Source organism: Brienomyrus brachyistius, chromosome 5, assembly GCF_023856365.1.
Source record: "Brienomyrus brachyistius isolate T26 chromosome 5, BBRACH_0.4, whole genome shotgun sequence".
In the NCBI taxonomy this organism is placed as follows: domain Eukaryota; kingdom Metazoa; phylum Chordata; class Actinopteri; order Osteoglossiformes; family Mormyridae; genus Brienomyrus; species Brienomyrus brachyistius.
The window spans coordinates 5,238,613-5,266,333 of NC_064537.1; the positions used below are offsets into that span (position 1 = coordinate 5,238,613).

General features: G+C 45.9%; 3 protein-coding genes across 6 annotated transcripts; 1 reads left to right on the plus strand and 2 right to left on the minus strand.

Annotated features, from left to right (window-relative positions):
- Positions 1 to 661: 661 nt before the first annotated feature.
- On the plus strand, positions 662 to 13,010 carry slx4 (SLX4 structure-specific endonuclease subunit homolog (S. cerevisiae)). Of its 2 annotated transcripts, none has more exons than XM_049015071.1 (14): positions 662 to 775; positions 1,613 to 2,312; positions 2,902 to 3,103; positions 3,375 to 3,590; positions 4,102 to 4,304; positions 4,683 to 4,978; positions 5,175 to 5,454; positions 5,744 to 5,817; positions 5,961 to 6,107; positions 6,276 to 6,445; positions 6,978 to 9,409; positions 9,616 to 9,715; positions 10,174 to 10,509; positions 12,044 to 13,010. In XM_049015071.1, the coding sequence occupies exons 2-14, from the start codon at positions 1,724 to 1,726 to the stop codon at positions 12,399 to 12,401; spliced, it is 5,403 nt and encodes a 1,800-aa protein (XP_048871028.1). In that variant the 5' UTR covers positions 662 to 775; positions 1,613 to 1,723; the 3' UTR covers positions 12,402 to 13,010. The 2 variants fall into 2 exon arrangements, with proteins under 2 accessions (XP_048871028.1, XP_048871030.1); XM_049015073.1 differs by lacking the exon at positions 662 to 775 and adding an exon at positions 794 to 1,084 and having other exon boundaries at positions 5,175 to 5,442.
- Positions 13,011 to 14,170: 1,160 nt separating this feature from the next.
- On the minus strand, positions 14,171 to 20,489 carry mcrip2 (MAPK regulated corepressor interacting protein 2). Of its 3 annotated transcripts, XM_049014492.1 has the most exons (5): positions 19,946 to 20,489; positions 19,570 to 19,642; positions 18,059 to 18,192; positions 15,098 to 15,199; positions 14,171 to 14,551 (listed from the first exon to the last, which is right to left on the minus strand). In XM_049014492.1, the coding sequence occupies exons 1-5, from the start codon at positions 19,998 to 20,000 to the stop codon at positions 14,481 to 14,483; spliced, it is 435 nt and encodes a 144-aa protein (XP_048870449.1). In that variant the 5' UTR covers positions 20,001 to 20,489; the 3' UTR covers positions 14,171 to 14,480. The 3 variants fall into 3 exon arrangements, with proteins under 3 accessions (XP_048870449.1, XP_048870450.1, XP_048870452.1); XM_049014493.1 differs by lacking the exons at positions 19,570 to 19,642; positions 19,946 to 20,489 and adding an exon at positions 18,903 to 19,542; XM_049014495.1 differs by lacking the exons at positions 19,570 to 19,642; positions 19,946 to 20,489 and adding an exon at positions 18,833 to 19,540.
- Positions 20,490 to 21,629: 1,140 nt separating this feature from the next.
- On the minus strand, positions 21,630 to 27,318 carry gde1 (glycerophosphodiester phosphodiesterase 1). Its single transcript, XM_049014491.1, has 6 exons — positions 26,591 to 27,318; positions 25,954 to 26,129; positions 25,585 to 25,690; positions 24,911 to 25,003; positions 23,563 to 23,774; positions 21,630 to 23,166 (listed from the first exon to the last, which is right to left on the minus strand). The coding sequence occupies exons 1-6, from the start codon at positions 26,855 to 26,857 to the stop codon at positions 23,019 to 23,021; spliced, it is 1,002 nt and encodes a 333-aa protein (XP_048870448.1). The 5' UTR covers positions 26,858 to 27,318; the 3' UTR covers positions 21,630 to 23,018.
- Between the last annotated feature and the right edge of the window lie 403 nt (positions 27,319 to 27,721).

Consider the following 27,721-nt stretch of genomic DNA (forward strand, 5'->3'; position numbering starts at 1 on the left):
CAAAAACATTAAACGTGCAAAATGAAAGAAGGCAGACAACATCATCCAAATGTAAACTGAATTTTTTATCTTACAAACAGGAAAATATAAAGGGCACTTTGCTCACACACATTATATATATATATATATATATATATATATATATATATATATATATATACACACACACACAAACACACAAGCTCAGTATTCACATCTACCATCAAGATAGTAAGCTTATAATATTATGTTTTGCTAGGTTCAATGACATTCTTGTGTTGTATTCTGCATCTGAATTTAAATAAATTTAATTCTTACTATTAGTCCGATTCAAATTCAACCTCCTGTGAGATGTGGTCAGTTCAATTCAAATATCAGTTCATAAATGGAATGGGACATGATTAATAAATTATGAATTCTGCACAACCCTGACTCAAAACAAGATTAAATGTGATGTATATGTAAGTATTATTTTAATACATGTGCATTAAGTCTAAGACGGCAGTAAAAACGTCAGTTTATATTACGTTGCATTTGACTGACTGCGTTTTTTCTATAGGCAGTAATGATGTATACCTTAAGTCTATAGTGGAAAGATGTATATTGTAGTGCAATTTCTGTATAATATATTAAACTGAGCTGTATTACATGAACGTAGGTTCAGAAATATAATGCTTGTCGATTTCAATATTCCAAATATTTTCAGCGATCGGCCAAAGTCACATGACTGGGGTTTTCGCGGATGCAGTCACGTTTGTTCACGTGACCGGAAATAAATGGTGAAGCGGTTGAGCAAGTGAGTGTTTGAATTTTTTATTGTGATCGACAAATATGTTTATGTACATTCATACGTTTCTTTGCCATATATTTATATCACTCCATACTGCTGGTTAAGATGTGAAGTGTGAATATGCTTAAAGACATTTTTGTCCATTTGGAAATGTATAGCTAGTCACGTTAAAATACATGGCTAGCTATTCGAATTTGCATTATTTTATAAATGTCGAAAATTTCACGAGTCTCTGATTTTACTTCAGTACAGCCGGTTTCTTAGCGCAATTTGCAGTTTCGTCGAGTCACAAGGCGAAATGATACTAGCAGAAATGTTAGTAAGATGCCAGTGTAACTTCATTAAAAACGTGCAAAAAATCTCACACAAATAATCTTGCACTTTAGAAATGTTCCTTGTTCAGGCTCATTTGCTAATGAAAATATTCAATTGTAGGTCATCGAGAATCTGGCGCTTGTCGTAATGTTGTTTTACAGTATTACCTTCCGCCATGTTGCTTGTTTCAGGTTGTTATTTAACAAATTGTTGATTTTAAATGTTAGATTTATGGAGCTGCTAACGATTTGAAAGTATTTTACATCATGATATCGTTGTTATGCGTACCGGCAACCAAGCATTTCACTGCACATTGTATTGAGTATAATTGTATCCATGACAAATAAAACTTATCAGTCACCGTGCAACTTACGGCCATATCTGTATGTAAAATTGCAAGATACTGTAACTCAAAGTAAGTCTTGTGTATTTTGTAAGTCACATTACATAGCCCAGTTAAGTTTAGATTGAGAAGTGATCTTAATTCTAAAACGTTTTTGCGTTAATTTTCCGCTTTCCCTTGGTAAGGCACAAACCACTACCTCAGAGATGGTAGATGGAAGTTTGCCACCACTGCCTTGGTGGGGAGTTGAGGTGGGACACAGGAGAGGCTAATCAAAGCACTGTCACAACGCAGCGATGGACGACTCCGACCAGGACTTCACAGACCTCTTCGGCAGACTCCTGAAGAGGGTCCGCAAGAAGGGGGTTGGCGCCGGGGAATCTGGGGAGGAAGGCAAGAGGGGGGAGGAGAGTCAGCCACTGACTCGCACAAAGGACCGAGCTAAGCGGGGGTACCCAAAGAACAGTGTCTGTTCGAAAAGACAGCAGAGCAGCCAAAAGGCCACTGAAACTTCGGCTAGGAGGACACAGGATTCCGACTCTGCTAGCCAGACGGTTTACAAGGAGACTGCTGTTACCCAGGAGACCACAGCCGTCATGGCAACCACGCAGACGAACGGCACACAGCCAGCTGCTGGCGAGGCTGCGCCTTTGGGGGTGAAGGAGAAGGTGGTACGCAGGATGCAGCAGTTTAAGAGGACCGACCCACAGAGACTGAAGCTGACTGGGAGCGAGGAGCTTCGTGATGCAGAGCCACAGAGACTGAAGCTGACTGGGAGTGAGGAGCTTCGTGATGCAGAGCCACAGAGACTGAAGCTGACTGGGAGCGAGGAGCTTCGTGATGCAGAGCCACAGGAAAACACCCCTTCACTGCCGGTCGCCCAAGGTGAGACTGAAGTTATCCCCTCATTTCCTTTTAGATTTAGTTAGCTTTTTAGCAGATTATCAATTTATTTGTTTTAATTTACTCATGGACTTATCTCATGTGCTGCAGATGTAACAGTATCCACATTCTCTTTCACTTGATCCATTTACTCAGCTTTGGGAGTCTGATAATAAATAGGCTTAGAACCAAACACTCACTGGGATTTGAACCTATGAAGCGCTGGAGAAGTAAAGACTATAAGTATGAAAGTGAATGGGACGCATGTGTATCTGGACCCCCTCAGCAGGAAAATGCAAGCTGTGCCCCTTGTACCGGGATCTCCCCTTTGTAATGGGTAGAGGGATGTTCTGTCTTTTGGTACCGCAGTCTGATCCATTCCATTTAATATTTATATCTACAAATCAGATCTGATCTTTAAATAAATGCTTAGATAAACATACACATCCAGTAGGCTTTGGTGCATTCTTCGTGTGAGTAAACCTTGTGATTTCGCAGTATTCTTCCTTATGTTGATTCTGCAAGTGCCCGATTACATTTGTTGTCCCGCTTATTGCAGTTATCGTATTTATCGTGATTCGTTCGTGTGCAGCATTCCCCCCTACGTCTGCGTCAGAGCCCACTCCAGGGTCTCCCGGGGACGAGGCCCTGGCCATCAGGCTGCAGCAAGAGCTGAACACCGAGGCTCTGGTGAACACGATCGACCTGGACCTGGGTGGGCTGTTCTTCTGTCAGATCTGCCAGAGGGACCTATCAAACATGAGCCCCATGAGTCGTGCACAGCATATCAACAGGTCTGTCCTTCTGTATGCCCGATCCCGTCTGTCTGCCTGCCTGCCTGTCTGCATTCCCACCCATCTGCCTGTCTGTCAGTCCATTCATCTATATATCCATTTCTGTGTGTTTGCCTGCAGTTTCACCTCCAGTCTCTTATCTTTTCATATTGTATGTGTGCGCCTGTAATCGGATGTTTGTTTGTTTAGTTTTGATGATTTCCACACTGCTGTTTTTGTCACTCTCTTCAGTTTCGTTCTGAATCAGGTCTGCTTGTGTTTTGTCCCCCAGGTGTTTGGACCAGAGTGAGGGCAGTGCCCCCCCTAAGCCAGCCCCTCCCCGTGTGCCTGACTGCCCCATTTGCGGGAAGGGGTTCAAGTCCCAGAAGAGTCGGGGATCTCACCTGAAGCGCTGCGCGGCGGACATGGGTGTAGGCCCCGCCTTGCTGATGGAGGTCCTGCAGAGGCAGGCCGCGGAGGGGCCGGGCAGCAGTGCGGCCGGGCAGCAGTGAGTGAACCGCCGCCTCTCCACTCAGGCATTTAACATGAGAGATGGGGCGGAGGGGCAGGAGGGCCTCCACGCCTGGGACAAAATTAATTTTACAGTTAGCAGGGTAGCTAACCAGGTTAGCCATTAAAGGAGGACAGCAAACTTATAACAGTTATTAGAAAATTACTCTGTCGTCTGTTTAACATTCAGTATTACGGTTTTATTACGTTTTCTCCTTTGAAAGTGGGAAAGTAAAAGATACCGATGGCAGAAACCCATTGTGGTGTGGAGGGTAGAGAGGGAGGCGAGGCGGGAGACGGGCGTCATCCAGAGTCCCTGGACTTTATTGGGGTTATTAGTTAGAATGAAAGGCAGTAAAGTGAGCTGGGTAATCTTCTGCTGATTGATAGCTGTATAGGGAATGACTGGGACGCTATTCTCATCCAGCAGTGCTTAGCACCACTCAAACCATGCATTTGCTTTGGGCCCCCTACACTGTAACTATTGGGTTTTTTTCCCCACTGTCCAGGGCACAGGTAGGCGGGTCCAAGAGGAAGGGCTCTGCAGAGGCCGACCGCCCCGCCAAGAAGAAGCCCAGGAAGAAACCTCCAGCACCGGATGAGGATACTTTGGTCGCCATGGCCCTGTCACGCTCCATGATGGAGAGGGAGAAGGAGAAGGAGGCTGAGCTCGCAGCTCCGACCCTGGGCTTGCAGCGGAGGCCAGACAGAGGTGAGCAGATCCGCCCTGATGTGCCAGTAGATATCTTTCTGTTCGTGGGCAGTAGACGAGCAGAATGTATCTCGAGTGCGCTCTTGAACTTTACTGTAACGTTTAGCACTGAACCTTACAGCTTGATCCTATGGGCAGCGGCAGGACCTGAGTGACTGGCAGACGCCCTAAAGGAGAGGCTGTCCTGCCGCTCATATGCACTGTCCTGGTTTTATCGAGGGTGTTTTCTGGTTAAGGGTCCTGCCCTTGTAGGTGTTTCCTCGAGGCAGTCATTTACGTGCCATCATACGTGTGATTGGAAATATAGTTAATGTGCCATTAAAGTGTTTGCAAAATGAATAAGTGAAAATGCTGCATTATCTTCTTTCCCTGGACCAGGTGTGGGTAAGAGGCGTGGTAAGAAGGGCCTCCCAGCACCTCCTCCTCTTCTCCTCATACAGGACCCCCAAGCAGCCCTCACACGGCTCCAGGATCGAATCGCGGCTCTCCTGCTCCGTATAGAATCCCCTGCACCTCCCACCCCTGACTTGCCTGCCAGCACCCTTCCAGCTTGGACCGGTGCTGCCCCCTTGTGGCAAAGAAGCACACTACTTGACGGAGGTCCGACCTCAATTCTGGACTTCTACACCCCTGCACTCAGGCCCCTCATTGAGCCCTGGGTTCCATCTGTTGAGGTAAAGTAATGCAGGAGCGCACACCTGTACCCATACCCCTACACCTTTATTTTTTGTTTCTCTCACTAAATCCTCCATCATGATCTAATTTTTCTAGGTACTTATGAATAATTAATAAATTTTCTCACTCTGTTTCTGGGTACTGAAGTTCATTAATGAGCCTAAAAGGTTTATACGATCTTTTCTCTGTTAACAGCAGGGAAACCCGGACGTCATGCCCCCTGCCCAGTGTCGGTCTGTGTCCTTAGCGGAGCCCATGGTGGTGGCAGGAGACAGCCCCTGTCCTGCTGAGAAGCATCTGGATCCCAGCGACGGTCCCGTCCCGTCTCCCGCCCTCTCTGCCGACCCCTCTTCCTCCCTGTCTGGCCTCCCGGTGGGGAGTCAGACCCTGCGTGACGTGATGGACCTGGCTGAGGAGGGCATGACGCTCACGCAGTGCGGGGGCACATCTGAACGTGCCTACGGTAGGTCGCCAGGTGAACGTCAGCCACGTGCAGGTTCCGTCTAGCGCGCCCCCACGGGCGAGCGACTGTCCCATTCGCCAGCGTAGCATTACGCTGCCGTTGCCAGATGTTATTGTGAAATTCGTGAGGCATCTGATCCGTCTGAACTAGTTCTCCGTTCATCTAGATAATTAGATGAAGTAAGAACGGATATTTCCAAATTCTGTGATGACTGTTAATGAGCAGCGCACAGAGTAAACTCTGTGTCTTCTGTGTGTCATGACAATGGAGGTCCTTACCCTGGACGTGTTTGTGCCGTCAGATAAAGACGTCGTCGGGGACTTCAAGCTAAGCGGCTTCGTACCGGAGACTGAAAGAGAAATTACTGAGAGCAAAGTCAGTAATTTCCACCACTAAAATATACTACTCTTTCTATTTTATTACTTTGAAATTCATACTTATTCCAACATATTTTCGCAGTGCCTCTTCGCTCTCTCCCAAATGATAGCTGTTCTGAATTTAGACCTCCCTCTCCCTAGGTGGCGCTGTCCCGCCTGTCTGCTGACCTGGCCAGCATGGTCAACAACCCACAGCTCAGTGATGTGCAGCTACAGGTTGACTGCGGGGATGTCTTTTTCGCACACTCGTTCATGCTCTATGCCCGCTGTCCCATGCTAATTGAAATGGTAAGTCTGTCCATGTTACTTTATTTAGTAATGCTAATTTAAACTAGTTTCTCTCAGTTCAGGGGTCCTGACCCTTTCTGTCTGTGACCATGCATGAGAGTGACTGTCTTTGTGCACTTGTGAATACATATCCCTGTCTGTATGTTATCATCTGTCTTCTTCTCCCAGGTCCATGACTCTGGTTTTGGCGTACGGGAGGAGGGCCTGCCCCAGGCCCAGAGGGTGCTGTTGGGAGAGGTTCCAGCCAAGGCTGTTCTTGAACTGCTGCATTACATCTATACAGGTCATTGTCCCCTCACCCCTGAACTAGTGCCACACGTCCAGGAGCTGGCAGTCAGGTTAGTGTTGTGTTGAGCGACTCATCCGCTGTTGAATGTGCTATTTGTCTATGATTGTCTGTGAGAGGTGTTCTCAAACTTGATCAAAGGTCCTCATCAGATTTTTGTTCAGTGTCAGAGGTCTAGAGCAATTTTCTATAACAAAACAACATTTCATGAACTTTTAATGAATTACCAATAATCTTCAATGTAGACATCAATATATACTAAGAATGGGAACTTCTTAATGCTCACTGGGAGGGGGGGTTGGATTATAATGAGTTACATGGGTGCAAAGTTTGTATTTTTGTACTTCAAACCACATTAAACCTTTTTATATTAATCGTATTGATTCATAATGCGCATTCTCGGCTTGGTCCGCATTAACTTCAAATTTGGTCCACATCCGGACTGCGGTCCGGACTTTGAGAACCCCTGGTCTATGAGGTCGTCTGTACTAATTTGGATAAATAAGCTGCAAAATGAATTGTGATTCATTTGATAAGAGACTTTTTATTGAGAATTACTTGCTAAGTTAAAACGTTTATCCTAGGTTTTCCATGACAGAACTGGAGGAACTGTGTCTGCAAAATGTAGGATTAGCGGACGATCGTGGGGCTGTGCTTCAACAGCTGGTGCAGAATGGAGGAGAAAAGGACACAATCCACGATGAGCAGAACTTCCTGGAGCTACTGCGCTCCATGTGGGAGGATGAGGAGAATGAAGAAGACAGTAAAGAGGGCGGCGCCAGTATGCGGGGGTGTGGAGAGTACAGGATGGAGGGAGCCGGCAGCCCTCTACTGGGAGGTGGGGAGCTAGGAGAGGAAAGGGTGGATGAGGACGAGCTGAATGAGATCTACGAATTTGCTGCCATACAGAAGAGGATTCAGTCCAGTATGCAAGCTGGGGAAGAAAGCGCAGAAGACGATGACGAAGAGGCAGGAAGGGTCAAAGTATGCAAAGAGGAAGAGGAGGACCGAGAGAATGGGGAAAAGGGAGATGAGATATCTCAAGAAGAGTCACGTGAGAAAGTGGAGCAGAGTGAGAAGCAGTTTGACGTAGATCCCGGCCTGGGGAATGGGATGATGATAATTGATCAACCAGAGGCGATTCAACCTCATAAGTCTCCCGGTGCTGAGACCAGCCTAGACAAGAGCTACAACCGCTTGTTCTCACAGGCCTGGGGTGAATATGTGGAGCCCTCTCCTGGTCCATTCAGCTGCCATTCCCACAGAGGCGTTGGGGGTGCAGGGCAGCCAGGGTTACTGGTTGGGAGGGCATCCTCTAGGCTCCAGCATGGGGAAGTTTCACGCCTACCGTGCTTTGATAGCCAAGAGGCAATCATTGATCTCTCTATAAGCCCTCCCCCTGACCCCTGTTCCATGTTCCCTGTGATAGACCATTCTATGGGTTCTGTTGAGTACAAGGAGAAAGAGGAACTTGATATAAGTGGCTCATTTAGCACAGAGGATCCTCGGGATGATGTCATTCACAGCAGCAAAGAAGTAAGCTGTAAAGATTACGTAATCAGAGTCGCCAACTCATCTGGACCTGTAGCCTCTTCCGGTTGTAGGGAACAGCGTATAACACCAGAGGTAATCGTGCTGTCTGACTCTGGTGATGAAATGGATGTGGATCCAAAGAATGTGGATGTTAAGACTCATGTTGTCCAAAATCAGCAGACTCCACTTGTATCTGAAAACCAATCGGGTGATATAGATAATCCTGGAGTTGAACCTGGGGAGCCGGAGAAACCATCTCAGTCGGCAAGTAAGGCAGAAACTCTTCAAGCCCCGGCGAACGGTTCCCACATGGACAGCTTTGTTGATAGCTCCTGGCTGGTCCCAGGCACACCAGTATGTCCCATGAAGGTGACCCGAACTAGTTCTACACAGACTCACAACAGCATGTTCCGTACACAGCTCTTTCCAAGGTCCCTCGACAACAAAGCGAGGTCATCATTATCACCCTCGCCTACCTCTGCTAGCATCCCCGTGACATCAGTAACCCCGAAACATAATGGTATGTTTCGTCAGCCAGACGGAATTAAGCACTGCAGTACAGCCTCCCTGGGCATCTCAGGGAAACTGGTCAGCAGCAGTTTCCAGAGCCCAAACCGCAAGAACTCTGGTTTGAATAAAGAAGAAAATTTAAAGAATGGGAACATGGTTACAGTTGATGTTAGCCAGACAGAAGACCTTATCCGACCAGACGGCAGGTCTGCGGAGAGCTCGCATGCACAACCAGGGTTACGCAGACGGACCTCCAGTTGCACTGGAATTGAATGGACCAGTGTGCCACCAGCAGCTAGCAGTACCCCTTTGGCTCTGTGTTCCGGCGCAGTGCGGTTCTCTGTTCTCCACAGCGACAGTGAGCACAGCTCAGGCACCATCCAGAGCAGTGTTGCCAAAAGAACGGGTTCTGCTGACGAGTCCTCTGCGGAGACCCCTCAAGGGGACAGTCCGGGATCTTTGCACCTTTCCCTCGTGGCCACTTCGCCGTCCACGCAGAGAGATTGTGACTTAGGGCTGAATCCAAGGGAGTCTCCAGGAAACCGGTCCTCCAGGGAGTCTGACTGCCTCCAGAGCCCTGGCAATGGAAATTTGTCAGAGAGAGAGGAGAATCTGTTTGAGGAGCCAGAGGATGGGTTGTTACCTGGACAGACCTCCTGCGCCATGGACGAGCCGCCCATGCCTTTTGATGACTCCTGGGGAATGGGCGCTCGTTTCAGCCTGAGGGTGGACTCCAGCACCGGGACCGGTCCTCTGGAGCCAGACCAGGGTGACGCCGGGACGGGGCGCATCTCTCCCCCTGCTCCTCCTGTTGATCATGCAACCCAGACTCCTTCCAAACTCTCCTCCAGCATGCTGAACTCCAAGATCTGGGATGATTGGGAGGAAGATGGAGAGCTAGTGGAGCTTCCTCTTTCTCAAACAGTGTGTCCCATGGCCCCAGCCAAGACTGTCACACAGCTGAAGACGCCAGGTGCGTCTGTTTATTGTGTATTGTCAATGGACATTTTAATATGCAACATTGCCCAAAAAATGTTCTTGTCTTATGCTCCTAGTATGCTACTACTTTGGATTATTTTTGCTACTTAGTTACTTCATTCGGTGACTTTGTTTCTACTGCTTTCCTTCTCCTTTTCCCTCTTTACATTAATGTCCCTGTCCTTGTGCCCTGTCCTGTAGTGGCCACTTGCAGGAAGAACCAGCCCCCCCTGGAGCCTTTCACCCCCATGCCCGGCTACTCTGATATGGAGACACCTGAGCTGAAGAACCGCCTGAACAAGTAATTGCCCTCCTTAATAATTCCTTCAATAGCCTTTTCAGTGTTTTCTCTGGGATCTTCTTCCCCCAGTAGCGACGGCTGCCTTTCTTTGGCTTCTCTTCTCTTATTTCTCTCTTCCTCTTGTCGGGCACATAAACCATAGTCATCCGACCGGGTCAGGTGCGTACATGGGTGTGTCCTTCCTTTAGTATTGAAAGCCTTCTGCAGAGTTGTGTAATTGCTACTTCATGACATTTCAGCTTCCTGAAATGTAAACTCTGTAAATGCTGCTCTTTCGCCATGTTTAATGGCAAGAGATTCTAGTGGGTGCTACCCCAGAATCTTATTAGCAATAGCTGTTAGCAAACTGCTAGCTTTGCCTTAGGACTATGGTGACCCTATACTGCATTTAACATATGCAAACCTCTCGTATTCGTTTCTTTACATTGTATACCTTTAGCCTTTCATCTTTTCATCAGGTTTGGCGTGCGTCCACTGCCCAAACGACAGATGGTCCTGAAGCTGAAGGAGATCTACCAGTACACCCATCAACTGCTGAGCTCTGACTCAGAGGAGGAGGTCTTTGGCCAGCACCAAGACCCCAGTGCTGCCCACCTCAAGCAGCATCCCAAGCCCGCCTCTGCCTCTGGTTCCAGGGATTTTAAACAGCCGGTGGGGATGGCTGTGAAGGCATGTGCCGAAGTGCCGGCCCTCAGACCAGACGGCCATGAGGATGGGGACCTGGACCGGGAGCCACTCTCGGCTTCCCAGGCCTCCACCGCGTCTTCTACAGCCGCTAGTGAGGACTCCGAAAGGTGAGACGTCACCCGGAACATCTGATCTGTTGTGTTCATGGAACACGTACTCGTGGGCACCTGGTTAAATCCGCCGTTCCTGTCCGACTGTCCTGATGGGCACTTGTGTGTGTCAGCGCTCCTAAAAAGCATATTGCTGTTTATAAGATCTTTGTAGCGCCTGAATGGCAGTAGCAGTTACACTCGAACCTCGTTACTACGTACCCCGGATACAACGTTTTCACCTTTTCAACGTACAGGTTTCTAATTCTCGTTTTTAGCCTATGTATTATTCCAATAGCAGCCATTGTTTACAGCGTACCCCTTACAGCGTAAACTTCGATACAACATCCAAATTTCTAGAGAAAATACGAAAACTAACCATCGTTACAACATACAGCGCTCTCCCCGCCCACCACAACTTGTCTTCGCCCGACAATGCACATTTGTTTATTGCGTTGCTTGACTATTGCGTTGATTTAATTTGACCAATATTTCATTAATATTTTCAGGCCAAATGCCAATTTGGATGCAAATGTTTATTTTAAAAATCCATTTTGACCAGCCGTTGTGTATTTTCGTTGCCGTTTATCGCCGGCTGGCACTAAGTAATCGTGAGTAATTTAAGGAAAATTTCAAGGATCCAAATGAGCTTTGTTGAATTATTTAACAAGTAATAATGTGTTCATTTGTTTTGTAGTCAATTTAAGGGTCTGTTCTATTGAAGTGTTATCATTTACATGGATATTTCATGAGTTCTTTCATCCATCTTGCACTAAGTGGTTACAACGTTCTATGCTTATAACGTACATGTTTTTGATATCCCCTCTTGATTTAAGGTATTTCACTTTCCGCTTTTTTTTTTGCCATGACTGATCTTGAGTTTTGATACCAGAATTTTGATTTACAGACCAGTTTCCTCAACATAATGTCTTTCAGCCAAAGAATATACAGAAACGCAGGTCAGGCGCTTCAGACAGACAAGTGTAGGATGAACATGCTCTGTCCTCATATTCCTGCCATGCTTTCATTTCAGCCTTTCTTATTTATTTCAAATTGTTTTTTTTACTTATACTAACCTTTTCATTGTTCTAGTGATATTGAAGAAATATTGGGTTATTGGGCAAGGATTAGAATTTCCATTTGCATGTAAAATAATGTTAATTGGTTTTCAATGTACCGTCTTTCAAATTAGTCATTTTCATGAAAGAATTAATGCTGTAAATTCAGGGGAGGCTGTATTAACTAACAGCTCGGATATACGTTGGAATATCTCTTAATATATGATTGCAGTCATATTGTTTCCTTAGATTTGTTTCACCTTGAAATATTAAAAAAGACATTAAAGCATTTTTACAAATCTATGTTATCTGGTGAAAATCCGATTTATATGACTAGTTGGAATTAGTACTTTGGTGCTGTGGAACCCGTATGTGAAAGTAATTTTGTGTAATTCCAGGGTGATACTGAAGGCTGTCGATTGGGGTGATTTTAAGGTGATTTGGTAATATCTCTGCAGTAAGATGGTCCTGTCATCTGCTTTTTTTGGCCTCAGGTCCAATCCAGAACTTTGCCCCTTGTCTGACGACGACTCCGACAGCGACGAGGTGACGCCGTCTCAGGCCGTGTCACGCAGTGCCGTGAAACTGCAGGCAGTGCGCCATCTCCTCCAGTCCGACACTGAGCTCTACGGACAGATCCTGCAGTACCAGCCCCTGGTTCTCTCTCAGCTGCAGGCCCGGCTGAAAGAGGCCGGGATCCGCTTGGGTGCTACAAAACTGCTGGACTTCTTGGATTCGCAGTGCATCACGTTCACGACGGCCAACCCTGCCAAGGCGAGCTTGCCTCGGGGGAGGGGCAAAGGGCGGGGGCGTGGCAGGAGGCTTAAAGGGACAGTGAAGACCTCAGCATGAGCGAGACCTTGGTGCGAATTGGGAAGGGAGGAATGGAACCACAGCATTACATAGTCTTCTATGGACAGATCTTGTAGCTGTGACATGGATGTTTGCAGTGCGAGTCACAGCTTTGCGATTCGATGCCTCTGTCGTGTTAAACGTGCTTAGGATTTCACTGACAAGCACAGGCCATCAGAGAAGCCACTGTTCATGCGCTTTAAGAGCCTGGTCTTTTCCTGTTCATATAATCAGTGTTTGGTCTATTTTCTGACGGTTTCAGAGCCTGTCTGGTGTTAAACATCTGACCTCCTTCACCGTCGGAGCTGGTAGTGGACACACAGAGTTGTTTTAATTTTTTTTATCACATAAATTATTTTTTTATGGCAGCTTTCAATTGCGCATAAGCAACCTTATCAGTCTTGAGCTTACGTAATTAATTTTGTAATTTGTTTTAAAGTTGTTCTGTACATTTATTGGTCTTGTAAAGTCTTAATAATGAAATTCAAAGAAAAGTGTTTTGTTGAAGGGTGTTTGTGTGTACATATTATTTTGTACTCTGTTGCCCCCAGGTATTTAACTGAAAGCAGAAGGATATTAATCTATTTATTAAAAACCACTGCGAATAAACCAGTGATGTCATTTAGTACCTTTTGCAAACTGAAAATTGGGGATTCTACATGTGCTCATTTGTGATAGAACATTGTTCAAAATCTTTTTTTCCTGTGTGACAAATGTAGTATAATTATTATATACCAAGGGCAAAAATATTAGGTGTGGCTCAACTTCGAAGAGATACTCAGGATGTTTAGCTGAGGTCTTCCCTTGTGGATTACAGTCTATGATTATTGGTGATATGGTGCATATACTGGTATCTGGACAAATTTTGTGTAACACACCAACATGGAATTGGTATGGGGGGGCAGCTGTGAGTTTCTGTCTGTATACACACAGTCATTCTGGGGTTATGAGGAGACAGGAGGCCGGTGTATTCGGTGATGTACATGGTAACAGTGCAAAGTAACATCTAATTAGCAGGATGTGGGAGTCTTGAAGGTAAGAACACTGTGAAGTGTTAATATCAAGTGCCTCCATAAACTATCTCATCTGTATTCAGTACTGCCCGTGAAGATGTACTCGCTGTGAAGGTCTTTTGAGGCCTTCAAAGAATGTTGAGTGTTTATAGCGTGTGAAGGCCCTGGTTGTGGACCCTTGAACGTTACCCCCACCCTGTACATGTGGCTTGGGAGACACACCAATAGGCATTAATGAAGACATGTCCATCTGCTTTCTCATGCTTTTCCTGAGCAGGGTGGGGGAGCCCAGTGGATCACTTGGAATGGGATTCCGCTCCATTTCAGGGTCCATATTTATACAAAGTCCAGGTCGTAGCAGGAACCCACATGACAGTATGAACATCGAGACACACGTGGCAGGTCTCCCTTCACTGGAAGCCGCCATGCTACCTGAGAGGAAAACACCTACAGGGCGGTTTTAATGGTGAAACTCCACCTTAAGACAGCGCTCTGTTGTTTGGGAAACTTTGGGGAATGTTAAAGTTGAGGTTTCCTGTATTTTGCTGACAGCATCTAAAAAAATCTGATTGTACTTAGGAAGTGATTTTTTTTTTCTGCTGAAGTTTGAAAATCTGAAGCATCACTGGACAACGGCGAAAATATGAAACGTTTGTTATTGCTGTGAGTCTGACTGGCGCCGGGCATAAACCACGCCTCGCAGCTGCACCTGATTTGTTTTGTGGTCGAGTAATTTCACACCGAATGCCAAGAACGTCCTGAAAATACATTTTCCATTTTTATTTTCTTTTTCTTGTTTTATGCAAATACCAAGCAAGTAACACAGACTTGTGGTCTCTACACACAACATGGGAATTTTTTTCATTTTCTTTAACAAAGAAAGGTCTTCAGCCCACGGCCTGGCACACTGGAGAGAAATTAGGGCAGGGGTGGCAGAGCCGCTGGCAGACTCTCACGCTGCCCCCCCAGGCTGAACGCGAGCACTGGCTGCGCTCTCAACGCCAAACCCACCCACATCCCACTCCGGTCTACGTGGCTCCTCGCGCCATGCACCGGGCTTCTCCGATCACGACAGGTTAACGATGTTGGCCAGGAAACGCTGTGCCCACCACTCTTCCAGGTCGATGGGGACGAAGTCTGTCGGGGAACAAGGGAGCGAAAAAGCACGGCTGATGTAGGGAGAACTCGCAAGCCCTCTGGTCTTCTAGGTACATACAGAACCGCAAAAAACAGGCACTGCACAGGTGAACTGGTATGAGGAATGTGTATGAATGCAAGCAGAACTGTTCTTGATGTAACGTTCAGTCTATTTAAATGTCAAAGTCTTATAAAACTGAAATAATGGACAAATACTCAGGTCTCCCTGCAGCTCTAACAGGACTTGTGGAGCAAAGCAGGCAGAGAGGCTTTGCAGGAATGCCGATGGCAAGCAGAAAATCTGGAGCATTGAGTCCGGAAGGAATGGAGAGAGATGGGTTGTGTATTCAAGCTTCACCATTCAAGTAATGGTGCTGTCGGACGGCACCCAGACCGCCATTACGTCATCCTCCTACTTTGCTGTGAGAGTTTCATTTCAGTGCCGGCACAACACTTCATTCCTGTGTGTGACACTAAAAATCACATGCGGACATGCAAAGATGGAGGAAGGAAGCGGACAGGAGTGAGACGCTGGAGATCACTCACTCTTCATGCCAGGGTTGGGGGTCTTCTCGGAGTACTGGACCGGGCCTTGGCCTCCATCTGTCTGGGTACCGTCCGCCAACCGCTGCTCCACTTGCTGCCACTCTGCCCAGACATACGACGCCATGAGCACAAAGGCTCACGCAGACAGGTTAACCCCGATGCAAACATACGGCACCTTGAGCATTTATTATTTTCTATATTAATCCCAGTTTTAGCGCTATATAAATAAGTTTGTATTGTAAGGCTATTATTAGGTATATTGTTGCTTTTTAAACATGAGCATTCTAGGGCCTGTTCGCTGTGCCAGAAATTGGTAAAAACCTCCGTAAAGAAAGGTAAAAACATTTTTTAAAAAATCATAAAATATAATTTCAAAATATAATAAAGTCCAAAAATTATTAAATTATAAAAACATAAAAGTTTCAATCCCCTTTGAGTCTATTTCCAATCGTAATGCCAAAAAAACAAGAATTCAGCGACAGTTAGTCGTGTGTATGTGAAGTTTACGTATTAAAACACGGATGATGTCACTGATATTGAGTAAAGAAGAGGCAATTTTTCTGTTTGCCCAATTTAACTTGTTCTTTGAATAAGGGACTACGACAGATACAGAACGCGGGACCCTTACAGAGGTACTGACACGGATGTTAACAGGCTTTGAGCAGCGGGTACTTTGTTATTCACATACACAAACAGGAAGTGCACATTTCAGAAGGCATCCATGCTGAAATATTATACGTTTCGGTCTGGCATTATGCTATAAATAGGATAGAAACATTTATTCTTATAATTTAATCATCTTTGGATTGTTTTTTAATTTGAAATAATGTTTTATTATTTTTACATTTTATGACCAACTTCTGGGACCACTGACAGGCAGTACCAGAGTGATAAGTACAGGTTAAGTACAGGAGACTGGACCTCACTGCAGCACAGTACGAGCACAGTTGACTGAATTAATTACACTCAACTCATTTACATTATGAATTTATTTAACATACACAGAGAAGTGTAAAACAAGATGGCGTAGCCTCATGAAAAAAGAAAACGTGAACAATTAGGTTGCCTGCTCTCCCATGCAGTTGGTTTGTCAGTATCATGGTATTGCAATATCGCAGTTATCAGGACAGCCCTGCAACTCGGCTGTGGTATTGCAATATCGCGGTTATCAGGACAGCCCTGCAACTCGGCTGTGGTATTGCAATATCGCGGTTATCAGGACAGCCCTGCAACTCGGCTGTGGTATTGCAATATCGCGGTTATCAGGACAGCCCTGCAACTCGGCTGTGGTATTGCAATATCGCGGTTATCGCGACAGCCCTACAACTCGGCTGTGGTATTGCAATATCGCGGTTATCAGGACAACCCTGCAACTCGGCTGTGGTATTGCAATATCGCGGTTATCAGGACAGCCCTACAACTCGGCTGTGGTATTGCAATATCGCGGTTATCAGGACAGCCCTACAACTCGGCTGTGGTATTGCAATATCGCGGTTATCAGGACAGCCCTACAACTCGGCTGTGGTATTGCAATACTGCAATTATTGCGACAGCCCTACAACTCGGCTGTGGTATTGCAATACTGCAGTTATCGCGACAGCCCTACAACTTGTTTTCTTCTTAAACGGAAGTGGAAGCAGAGCAGACTGGGCTGGACTTTTTCCTCCTAAGGGGCTTGGGCACTTGGGAACTGACCTGAACCCTCTTCCTCATTCCCACAGAGAAACTACACTTCTTTCAGAGGCATTCTGTGTACCCTGGCCCTACACAAGAACTAAGCCTCTTTTGTTTTTCTTTATCCTTGAAAAAGGGCAACAAATTTACATTAAAAAGTACCACATAAAACACAGACCACTTCTTCCAAACATAACTACTACTTCTGAAACATATGATCTCCCATGGCTTGAATTCTGCCTGCAGTCAACTGAAGTCCAGCGTCAATCAGTCAGTGAATCTGGCTACTAAATTAGTAGTACTTGTTCTGCAATAAATCCCTGAGAACTAGCAAGACCGTTTGGGGTTTATGGTTCCCACTGTTCCAGAAAACAGACAGTTTTCCATCCTAAATCCTCTATGAACCAGTTAATTGCCCCAGGTTGAGGGGAAATAAGTTAGATTGGGTAGATGGTAGACTAGCCAGATTGGGTACACTGAAAGAGGTCTCTGGCTAGCTGTCTGTTTTTTTTGCATTAGCTGTTACAATAGAGAAGGTCCCATGTCATGAGCATCAACACAGCAAGTCCTTCAGAATAATCGGCCTTCCCTCTCTTTCTCTGCCCCAGCTTACCAGAAAGAACCCAGCATTTGCTCTTGACTTTTGGAGTTGGGGAGCGAGGATGATGTAACAACAGCCCTGATCTCGACCAGAGCAATAAGACAAAGTCAGGGAGTCGGCTGGCCCAAGCAGAGCGGACCCTGACTCCACCGGGGTCCCTCACTGGAACGGGACTGATAAGTGTCCCTGTCTCTCAGATGGGATAACCACAGCCCTTTTTTTGTCAAGGAAACGTCACTGGAGTGATAAGCCTTTAAAACGGCGGTTGCAGAGAGCCGTTGAACATTGTTCTCATGTTGCTTTTGGGCTGATAAGATGCCCTGCTCACTACACCTGATCCAGAGGTTCCGAATCCAGCAGAACGTGGAATCTATTGACACGACTGTGTAAGCTTGCGTCAGCATGACGAAACCTCAGCCTGAAGCACATTTTCAACTAAGTTGTCCCAGTTTTACTCTGCAATCAACTCCAACCTGCCCCTTTATCTTTATTTACATAGCATTATTTATACATAAAATGCAGCCCAAAGGGCTTTACACTGATAAGAAAAATAAGGAAGCGAAACAAGCAACTAAACAGGGTAAGCAATGAGAGACAAGCAACTAAACAGGGTAAGCAATGAGAGACAAGCCACTAAACAGTGTGAGCAATTAACGAGTAAATGAGTGCAAGAAGGTGGTAAATACCTTCATACACAAACTTGACATTTTCTTCGTGGGCTGGAGTGAAACCTTCTGGTGGAGAGTCGACTCGTGGGGCCGGTGCTACGTGGTACCGTTTGCCGTTCAGCCGGTTGAACACAAGCTTTGGAGCAGGAGAACTTTGGAGGACAGCAGAACAACAGGAGAGTTACGTGAAATGGATTCTCACATTCAGCAGTAACTGGAGGAAACTACCTTTTGAATTTCCAGTCTGAGATTTCGCGTTGTTTCATGTTTACATTTACTGTTTTGCTTTCTACGGTCAGAATACTTTCGCATATTTGTGTTGCTTTGACACCCTCTTTTTGCATCCTGCCACTGGCTAACTCTTTTTTGTAAAGCAAAATATGGTCACCCTACATTTTCCCCAAACAAACATTCCCAATGTGAAGTCACTGACCCATCCATGTGTATTGTGTGTGGCAAGTTAGTCTACGTTTTGTTGACACAAGATATTGAACTGTTCTAATAAGCAAAGTAGCTGGTCTTTAAATACCAACCCAGCAAAACATCCCAGAATTCTGAAAAGTAAGATTTCCTTCATAAGTGACACAAGTTTAAAGTTCCACGTATATTAGCAGTACTTTTACTTTAAGTGTGTATAACAAGGTGTTTAACAGACCTTTTTTCTTTAAACCTTATCTGAGGAAAATAACACATAAAAGGGGTAGTTTAAGTAAATTTTCTTTACAAAAATCAAATCTGTACAAAAAGCTTTTCCCCGCGGATAAAGCTTTGCGGGTCCTTGTCGTTACAGACCTTTGGACGGGTGAGAATGAAGTAAAGGACGGGAGAGGAAGGAAAAGGAAGGGAGAAGAGGACGGGCTACCGGGCATGTGCGCGGACGGGGGGACCGCCTCCTTCCTCCCCCTGGGTCTTTATGGTAACGTTGGCTAAACAATATAAGTCCGACATATTTAATTACACCAGTTTGAGGGTCACCGCATCTTCATCTAGCGAAAATATCAGCGTCGGGAGTCCGAACGGTAATGAAAACGCCAGCCGCCCTAAAGCGAACAGGCCCTGGCAGCAAAGTCCTACTCCAGACCGTCCCGAAGCACCCGATCCACAAGCATGGCTGGACACTGTCCTTCAGCTAACACGCTACATATAATTATGGAAACGCGTCATCCTAGTTGAAATGAAGATGAATATGGGCGATCAGCAGGCTGTCCATGGCGCGTGCCTTCCCGTCCGGCACCGGCGACAACACGCGCGTCACCTTCCCCCCACACAAGGTCACCCCGTTTCTGTTTAAAAGGCAGCGCGACGTGCACGCAAAGGGGAGGGGGGAGAGACACATTTAATCGTCGATGCAAACATTTTCGAAGTATTTGCAGCCACTTCGGGTTGAAAACTGCAAATCCCTCAGCTCTAGGTTAAAACTGCGTGGGCCGTGACGTTATGACTATTATTACATTACCGTGTGAGCGGAACACGATTTTGTTACTGCTGCCCGATCCATCTGCAAAAACATACATAGGCGCTTTACTTACTTTGCTACCGTCCAGGGTGTCTGTTTGTGCTTAAAGTCGCTTGCTTTATTTTCAATTTGCTGCGTCGTCGGACCTCCCAATAGCAAGAACAGATAAACAAGTTATTCATAAGTTAATCGGCTCGCATCGTGGTGTAAAACGCATATTACATTCGTCGTTTCAGTTACAGTCCAGGCAGTTTCCACCCTGACTTTCTTTAATCAGTAATCGAAGCAATCCGTCATAGTTCTGCCTAAGTACAAGCTTGCAGGGCTGCACAAAATGTATGTATATAGGTACGTATAGGATCGTCTCCGTTCTAAACTACCGCATGTGATGAATCCCATAGACTCAGCGCACCAATTCAAATAACTGGAGGCGATCCCAAGCCACTCACCTGTTCTCCGTTGTGTAACAAGTTTACTGGGACCTCTGGTTATTGTGTACATCATGTGCGTAAAAATCCCCGGTAAACTTCAGTGTGATGGGGGAGAAGTGTGTCCAGACAACCTGAGTTGTATTAAGCGTAGCAAAATGAGCCCGGATATTTGCATGGAGTCCCAGCAATACCCCCTTTTAGGTCGGGCTTGCTGGCGTAGCCACGGTGGAAAAATATCGCAGTGAGTCGTTCCAAGTCAGCTGGTGTGCCTCTGCCCGTTTCCCAGACAAACGGGGCTCGCTGGCCGCTGTCACACAAGCGATCTCGGTACCGCAACGTGCCACTTCACCTACTCAAAGTGCCCGATCCTGCACGCATCTTGCCGTCTTATTTTCTCCCCGGACAGGTTACATTAAACAACTAGAAAAACTATCTGCACACTGAAGCTGATTTCCCCTCTCTTTGCTAAAATATATATTTTTTAAAATACGTAACTTAATTCGGAGGGTAAGTGAGTTAGAACCGCATGAGCGGATGAAACTGTCATTGAGCCGCAGCGGAGTGCCGGCGCGTGCCGGGCCACATGGTGACGTCGGGAGGCCGCTGGGCGGGGCGCCCTTCAGCGCGCGCTGGGTGACCTTTCACCTATAAAAGAACGGCAATCCCGAGCATCGCCACCTGGCTGCTCTCGGCGTTTTCATACGTAGGTAAATACCGCACTGAGAACCTTACGGCTGCTTATTACTGATATCCCGCAATTAAGCAAAAAAAAAAAAAGCTGCCTAAGTCTATCCAGAAAAAATCTGCGCTGATTTCGGTGTCACACTACTAGTCATTTTTTTCGTACTATTTTTAATAGTCGTGTGCATAGTCGTGTTTTTCAAGGTGACTGGGAGGGATGGTGGGAAGGGCGGAACGACTGGAAAAGGGGCCGACGGGTTTTGTAATCCGGAATACGCAAGACGGCAGAAAGTGGTTTATATGAACGAAAGCGGGGTAGAGCTACATTTTATCGTCGACATTATGAACATTTTAATATCGTTACGTACGTAACGTATGCCCCTTACGCATTACATGTTCTGGCAACGAAAATTTACGCATTTTCTGTAAAATGGGAGTCTACGCATTATAATTGTTTTAAATGACCACATTTTACGACGTGCATACATAAACAGTACACAGAATGTACTTCGGGCACACCACTGTCTGGTACCATGGTCCTTTCTGAAGCATGATTGAATGATTTAAATATTCACGTAGCTGACCGAATTAAACATAAATATATGAACTTTATAAAATGTCTTTTACACACCGTTTTAGTCATCTGGATCCTAGGCCAGGGTATGTAGATGGACATGGTTCATATAAATAGGCAGACTTTAAGACCCGGAAACAGCCTAGGTGAACACGTGGAGAAATCAGCATTTCCGTCTGATTCAGAGATTAGAAAACAAGACGTATCTTTAATGTTACCATTCATTATAAAATGTACCAAATAATATAAAAACATTACTATAACCTACATACGATTGAACGCGTCAAGAAATGATGTTTGTCATGTCTAATCCAATAAGTATCCGATTCTGCTTTGTATAACAGAAAAATTGATTTCTGATCCTCAACATCACAGCTAAGGGAGAGGTCTTACAGTAATCTGAAGGACTGTGTCAAATAAAACATTAACAACAGAAAGACTTCAAAATGGCTAAATTATGGTTTATTATAACAAACACATACCATACTAAAGCACGGTTGCTTTTGTTTAGAACACAATTCAAATATTTTATTTTCCTTTTTCCCCATATGCACCAAACCTGAAATTATGCAAGAAATGAAATCATGAACAGGTGTAAGTGTGTCCTGAGCTGAATCGCATCCACAATGCACTCTGTAATTTGGTTTTCTTTATTCGTCCATTGAGGTGACTAGAGCCACAGCCAGTTATTAGGTCAGCTGGTGCTGGACTTTGGTAAGTTTTTAAGAGCTAAAAATAGAATTTGAGGCTAACTATTCACCCGAGTAAATAATTAGGCTAACTATGATTTCACATACTCCGGTTTCCCCCCACAGTCCAAAAACATGCTGAGGCTAATTGGAGTTGCTAAATTGCCCATAGGAGTGCATGCGTGAGTGAATGGTGTGTGTGCCCTGCGATGGGCTGGCCCACCTTCCTGGGTTGTTCCCTGCCTCATGCCCATTGCTTCCGGGATAGGCTCCGGACCTCCCGCGAGCCAGTAGGATAAGCGGTTTGGAAAATGGATGGATGATTTCACATAACTAATTACTTATGAATGGGACATATCAATAACGTGACTGATGAGACCCACGCCCCCATCCCACTGTCCTTCACACCCTGGAGGTGACCGACACGATGTTTGACTGATACTATTTAGCAAAGTCTAGCTATCAAGTTTCATACTGCCACAAACGGTCCTATCTGCAAAAGGTACGAAGGTGTGAACTTAAAGATCCCCCCAAAAAAAAAAAATTACAATGGAATCAACAAGTGAAAGTTAGCTGCATGTAATGTCATATTTAGTCTATGCATGTAGTGTTCTGACTCATCCAGAATTTCAGTTACTCTTTCTAAAACAGAATAGGCCCTCTGACAAGACATAACATCTATACAAAAGGAACGGTTAATATTCAAAAGCACCTGACAGTAATTTTCCAAGTTGCAAACCACATCATACAGTAAGATGCCTGCAAACAGCTTGTAGACAAATGATAATCTCCTGGTTTTGCTCCAGAGACATTTTCAAGGGCTGGAAGCACTTAAACCTGGACAGACTGCTACTGAAAGCACAGTACAGCAACGCAGCGCAGACTGAAAAGGGGTCTACTGAGGAAGAATGAAGGGGCACACAGTACATCCGAGCGAGAGCAGAGCGTAGCTTTGGGGCACATCTGCGCATGCTTGACAGGCAAATCCCCTCAAGGATCACGTTTCCTTAAACCGGAATGGGTTTTAATCGAAATGACAGAAGCCAATACGTGTACAGGCGTGTTTGACGGCAGAACCTCTAATTGTGCGTCGTTTGTGTGTGTGTGTGTGTCCTGCCGTCACCACGTGCAGCCCACTACAGCAAGCTCAGTAGTGAGGTTCACAGTCCTCCTTCAGGCTGTCCGTGATATAATTGATCTTCAGTAGGTCCTGGTAGTACTGCTTCTCCACGGCCGTGTTGATGGTCCAACCAACCACCTCCACACCCCGTTTCGCCCAGTACTGTACATAGTGCCTGTAAAGCAGATTTGCGATACATTTAATTCCCACGGAGGAATTCTCCTTTCGCTTACTCCATCTTGCACCCTATACGACACACAGACACATACAGCACTGGAAAAAAATTAAGCGATCACTCTATATTATTTTTAAATCTGCATTTTTAAATACTGGCTTATTCGTGGTTCTGCTGGCAGAAGGCTACACTGCATGGCAGGCTGCTCCCAGGTTCAAAGCTTCTAAGACAGCAGTACATAAGAATAAGGTGAAGCAGCAATCTGCAGAAAGTAGAATACAATAAAGTAGCTACAATAATAATTGTACTTGCGGTAGCGACGGCAGCTGGGAATGGAAACGACACAGAGGAGAAGGACAAGGTCAGAGGAGAAAATGAGGAAGAGGATGGACGTACGGGGAGATGAAGCTCTTCTGCATCAAGATGGCCGATACGCCGCACACACGCCAGAGAAGGTGATGGACGGCCCAGTCCTGCAGCACGTCCAGAGCCTGGCTCCAGTGGTGTTTCCACAGCGAGGAGAAGCGGGGTGTGCCGTCGCCCAGCCGGCTGATGCTCCACGGGCGGTGAGTCAGGGCCGTCACCACTGCGGGGTCAGCCTGGCGCACCTGAGGCGGGAAGATCCAGGAGGAAATGGGACCCAGACCCTCAGTTAACCCTCAGGCTTGAGGTCCGATGAAAACGGTACAGAGACAGACACAGATCTAGAGAGACATACGGTACCAGTCAAAAGTTTGGTCGCACCCACCCATAGAAAGGTTTATTTGTACGGTTTTATAATTATTCTAAAATGTAGAAAGATATCAGAACTATAAAAGAACATGTATGAAATTATGCACTGACCTAAGAAGTACTCAGTGAAAAAGAATGTAATTTGTTTGGGGGGTGGGGGTGCTCTGGGGGCGGGACTCGGAATGTTGCTGGTTCAAGTTCCATGGTGGGGAGAATGACTCCACCACTGGGCACTTAGCCCCAACTGCCCCGGGGACTGGCTGACCCCACTGTCTCCTCTACGCCAGGTTCATGAGGTGGCCTCCTGGGATGCTTTTCCAGCTGTCCGGTAGGAGGTCCCACAGACACGCTGAGCTCTCATTGGCTGCTTTGCCTTCACTCTCTGGTCAGACTCCTCCAAAACCATTTCTGCTGAGTTTAGGTCAGGTGGCCAGGTCATGTGATGCGACACAGTCACTCTCCTATGTAGGCAGCTTGGCGTGTCCAAACTTCTGACTGGCACCATACATTATCAAGAAAGCGGGGACAGCTAACCACCACAGCAATTAGGGTGTAAGGGATTTGACTTCATTCTACTAACTCTGGGATTTTAACCAGTGACCAGTGGTCACAACCTCCCGGTAAACACTGTTACTGTCCCATTAATTAAGATTCGGGGAAACTGTTCTTCATGGCAAAACTCAATAAGTATGGCAGGACGGGCAGTAAATGCAGCCACACAGAACAACGTGCAGAGTTGGGACAGCCAGTTTAAACCTTACAGTGTTTATTTGTGCAGTGAATGCTTTCATCCAAATAAAAAGATTATAATTCGTTACTATTTATGCAGCTGGACGCTGCACCATAAGCTGGCGGCAGTGATTACTTTGCTCTAGAGAACGAAAGACCCCATCCCCCATTCCATTTGGGTCTGAGGCCTGACTACCAGGACAAAGAAGCAGAAATTACACATTTTACCACAGTTTTCTCCTTGGAGAGGAGTGACAGAACGTGCCGGAACACACATGGGTACCTTGTAGATCACTGTGGACTCAAAGGAACAGACGATGCTGGTGTTGTAGAGAACTGGGTGTTTTTTGTAAAGCTCCTTCAAAGCAGAGGCTGCCTGTGGCAGACGAGGAGAAAAACAGTAAGCTTTAATTACCACGTTCCAAATATATATACACACACACACACACACACACACACACACACACACACACACACACACACACGCAGGGTTAAATTCTGCACATGCTAACCTGGGGCCAGGCTGGGACGTCCTGGACAGGTCAGTCTGACTGAGACAACACCCTTCCATTCATGAACACTCCCCACTAAACAACGAACTGCCTGCACCTGCCATCTCGGACAAAGGGTGTTTCTCAAAACCAAGAACACCAAGATCATACTCGTGGACTTGGCAAGACTGGTCTTGCTAACTTGTCTCCCAAGGACAAACTTGGGGTGCAGTGAATCATGGGATTGGTCTCGTTTGGTGAGGATGGAATCGACGGATCATTGATATTTGGGGTGGGGCAGGAACGACATCTGGGGAATTTTACTGTCCTCCGTACTTCTGTTTTTGAGGATTGGCAACGGTCTTTGGCAGGGCGACATAAAACGGATACACGAGAACAGAAATATGGTCAAGTACGAACAAACACCCCCAGTTTTGACATCCTGCTGAGTTTCAGGGATGCATACCTCATCGGGATGACCTTTGACATCAAAGTAGATGGTCAGCTGGTGCAAGATGCACTCCTCTACCGCCTCCTGCAGGCTGGGGATTTTCTCTCCATGGAACTTCTCTCTGCCAAAACCCCCGGTTTGAATGGCAGCCATGCCATCGTCTACAACATTCTTTCATTTAAAAATTTGGAAAGTAGCATCACACAGCTTTACCCTAACCCTTCCAAAATTGTCCATGCACCCATATATTTCTATTATATATTTATTAAGGAGACATAGCTCACTTGAAGCAAATTTAGCCAATTTTAATGTCGATGTAGAAGGAATTTTAAAAATAGATGTGGGTTAAGTATTTCTCGATGATACAGGAAGGCTTCCTCTCACCTGAGCCTGTGCCTGGCCGCGGCGTCCAAATTGCTGAGATCAGCGAAGTTGAGATTCTTTAGAAACCCAGACCCATTCGTGGTCCGGTCCACGGTCTCATCGTGCATCAGCACCGGGATGCCATCAGCAGTGAACTCCAGGTCCAGCTCCACGCCCGTAGCCCCGTTCGCACTGGCCTGGAGGAGAAGATGCGAAGGAGGGAGAGCAGTATGAGGAGGAGCGAGAAATAACGCGGTGTCACTGCAATTCAATAACACAGTTGTAGTGCATGCACGATCACGCTGCGCTGCTGCATATGCAAACTGCTTTTGCGTAATACGGTCTGAGAAGAGCTATCAAAAGCAGCTGCTTCCTGTACTTCCGATGCTTATTGCACAGTACAGTAGTTTTCAATAAAAGACCACGTACTTCCTTGTTTCAAATCTAACACAGATTTTGTACTTGCCATACAATACAGCAATTTTCCGATATATGTTAATGTTAGCGAACCTTATTCTGCATCTTAACACTGATAATTAAACATTGATTAAATGTAATCTTCTGGTTTAAGAGTCATGCAAAGTGAGTCGAAACATTTAACAGCAGTTCCTCTGACATGTACCTTATGAAAAATATGGGAATCAGTGGCGGGACTCACCTCCCGGATTGCTGCGATGGTGTTCTCGGGCGCGTCGTGTCCGCCACCGCGGTGTGCGATCACGGAGATGCCGCCGCTCAGCGCCTTCTTTCGCGGTCTCAGCACTTGCTCGGTCTGGCTCGCCGGCACTTGCGGGAAGCGACACAGGACCAGCAAAACGTAGAGAGCGGCGATGAACCCGGCGGACAGGACCACATTGCGGGTCCCGGCGAGGGACAGCGCGAACAGCACCAACAGGCACTCCGCTCCGTCCCCGATCTGCAGCATTTTTCACTTCCTCCGCTGTTTCACCAACAACTGCATAGCTAACCTTAAACTTCACTGTTTATATACAGTGTGATTGATCGCACAAGCCCATCCGACACCTCTCGTTAGCTGTCAAACTGTGCGCTGTGTGTCCCTGTACTGGTATTAGGTACAAGCATGCTTCTGCTCTATTTAATTACACAGAAGTAAATAATCATGGCGCCGGCACTGCTGCTGGAAAGGCAAAGGAATGGTGTTAAAGGGCCATTGCTTAATTTATCCGCTTGATTCATGCAAACTGCATGTGACTCTTGATCCGTTTATGTGTTTCTCCGTTTTGTCATTGACAGCTACTTTCGTTGTAAAACCACAAATAGTTATTAATAACATTTCCAGTGCAGAACCAACCGCATTATTTCATGTAATTATAATAAAATAGATTATTATAATGCAGTAGCAAAGATTGTTAAGTGGTCGAAGATCACTGGACTGTGGACTGTTCCCGAACTTTTGTGAAAAAAGCTTTATTGCAGAAGAAGTCCCCTCCCATCTCTCTCTCTCTCTCTCTCTCTCTCTGCCTCTCTCTCTCTCTCTCTCTCTCTGCCTCTCTCTCTCTCTGCCTCTCTCTCTCTCTCTGCCTCTCTCTCTCTCTCTCTATATATATATATATATACATACACACACACACACAGTGGTGACCAAAATTATCAGAACACTTGCCATTTTAAGAGGTTTCAGTTGGCTTTGTTGAAGTGTTGTTTTATTAATTACAAGGGCATAATATCCATAAAACGAATGAAATATCTACAAAGTCATCATTATGCTCTATAAACCACAGAACTGAGCCACCATAAGGAAATGTAGGTCATGTTCCTTACAAAAAAC

Excerpts from the sequence above, each read along its gene's own strand:
- gde1 (XM_049014491.1), bottom strand. The coding sequence starts at position 26,857 with ATGCTGCAGATCGGGGACGGAGCGGAGTGCCTGTTGGTGCTGTTCGCG. Across the intron at positions 25,004-25,584 it reads TCAAAGGTCATCCCGATGAG|GCAGCCTCTGCTTTGAAGGA; the intron begins GTATGCATCCCT and ends CGTCTGCCACAG. Across the intron at positions 23,167-23,562 it reads CAGAAGAGCTTCATCTCCCC|GCACTATGTACAGTACTGGG; the intron begins GTACGTCCATCC and ends TCTGCTTTACAG.
- mcrip2 (XM_049014492.1), bottom strand. The coding sequence starts at position 20,000 with ATGATGTACACAATAACCAGAGGTCCCAGTAAACTTGTTACACAACGG. Across the intron at positions 18,193-19,569 it reads ACACCCTGGACGGTAGCAAA|TTCTCCTGCTCCAAAGCTTG; the intron begins GTAAGTAAAGCG and ends TGTCCTCCAAAG. Across the intron at positions 14,552-15,097 it reads CCCCAACCCTGGCATGAAGA|ACTTCGTCCCCATCGACCTG; the intron begins GTGAGTGATCTC and ends GTTCCCCGACAG.
- slx4 (XM_049015071.1), top strand. The coding sequence starts at position 1,724 with ATGGACGACTCCGACCAGGACTTCACAGACCTCTTCGGCAGACTCCTG. Across the intron at positions 5,818-5,960 it reads GAGAAATTACTGAGAGCAAA|GTGGCGCTGTCCCGCCTGTC; the intron begins GTCAGTAATTTC and ends CCCTCTCCCTAG. Across the intron at positions 9,410-9,615 it reads CACACAGCTGAAGACGCCAG|TGGCCACTTGCAGGAAGAAC; the intron begins GTGCGTCTGTTT and ends CCTGTCCTGTAG.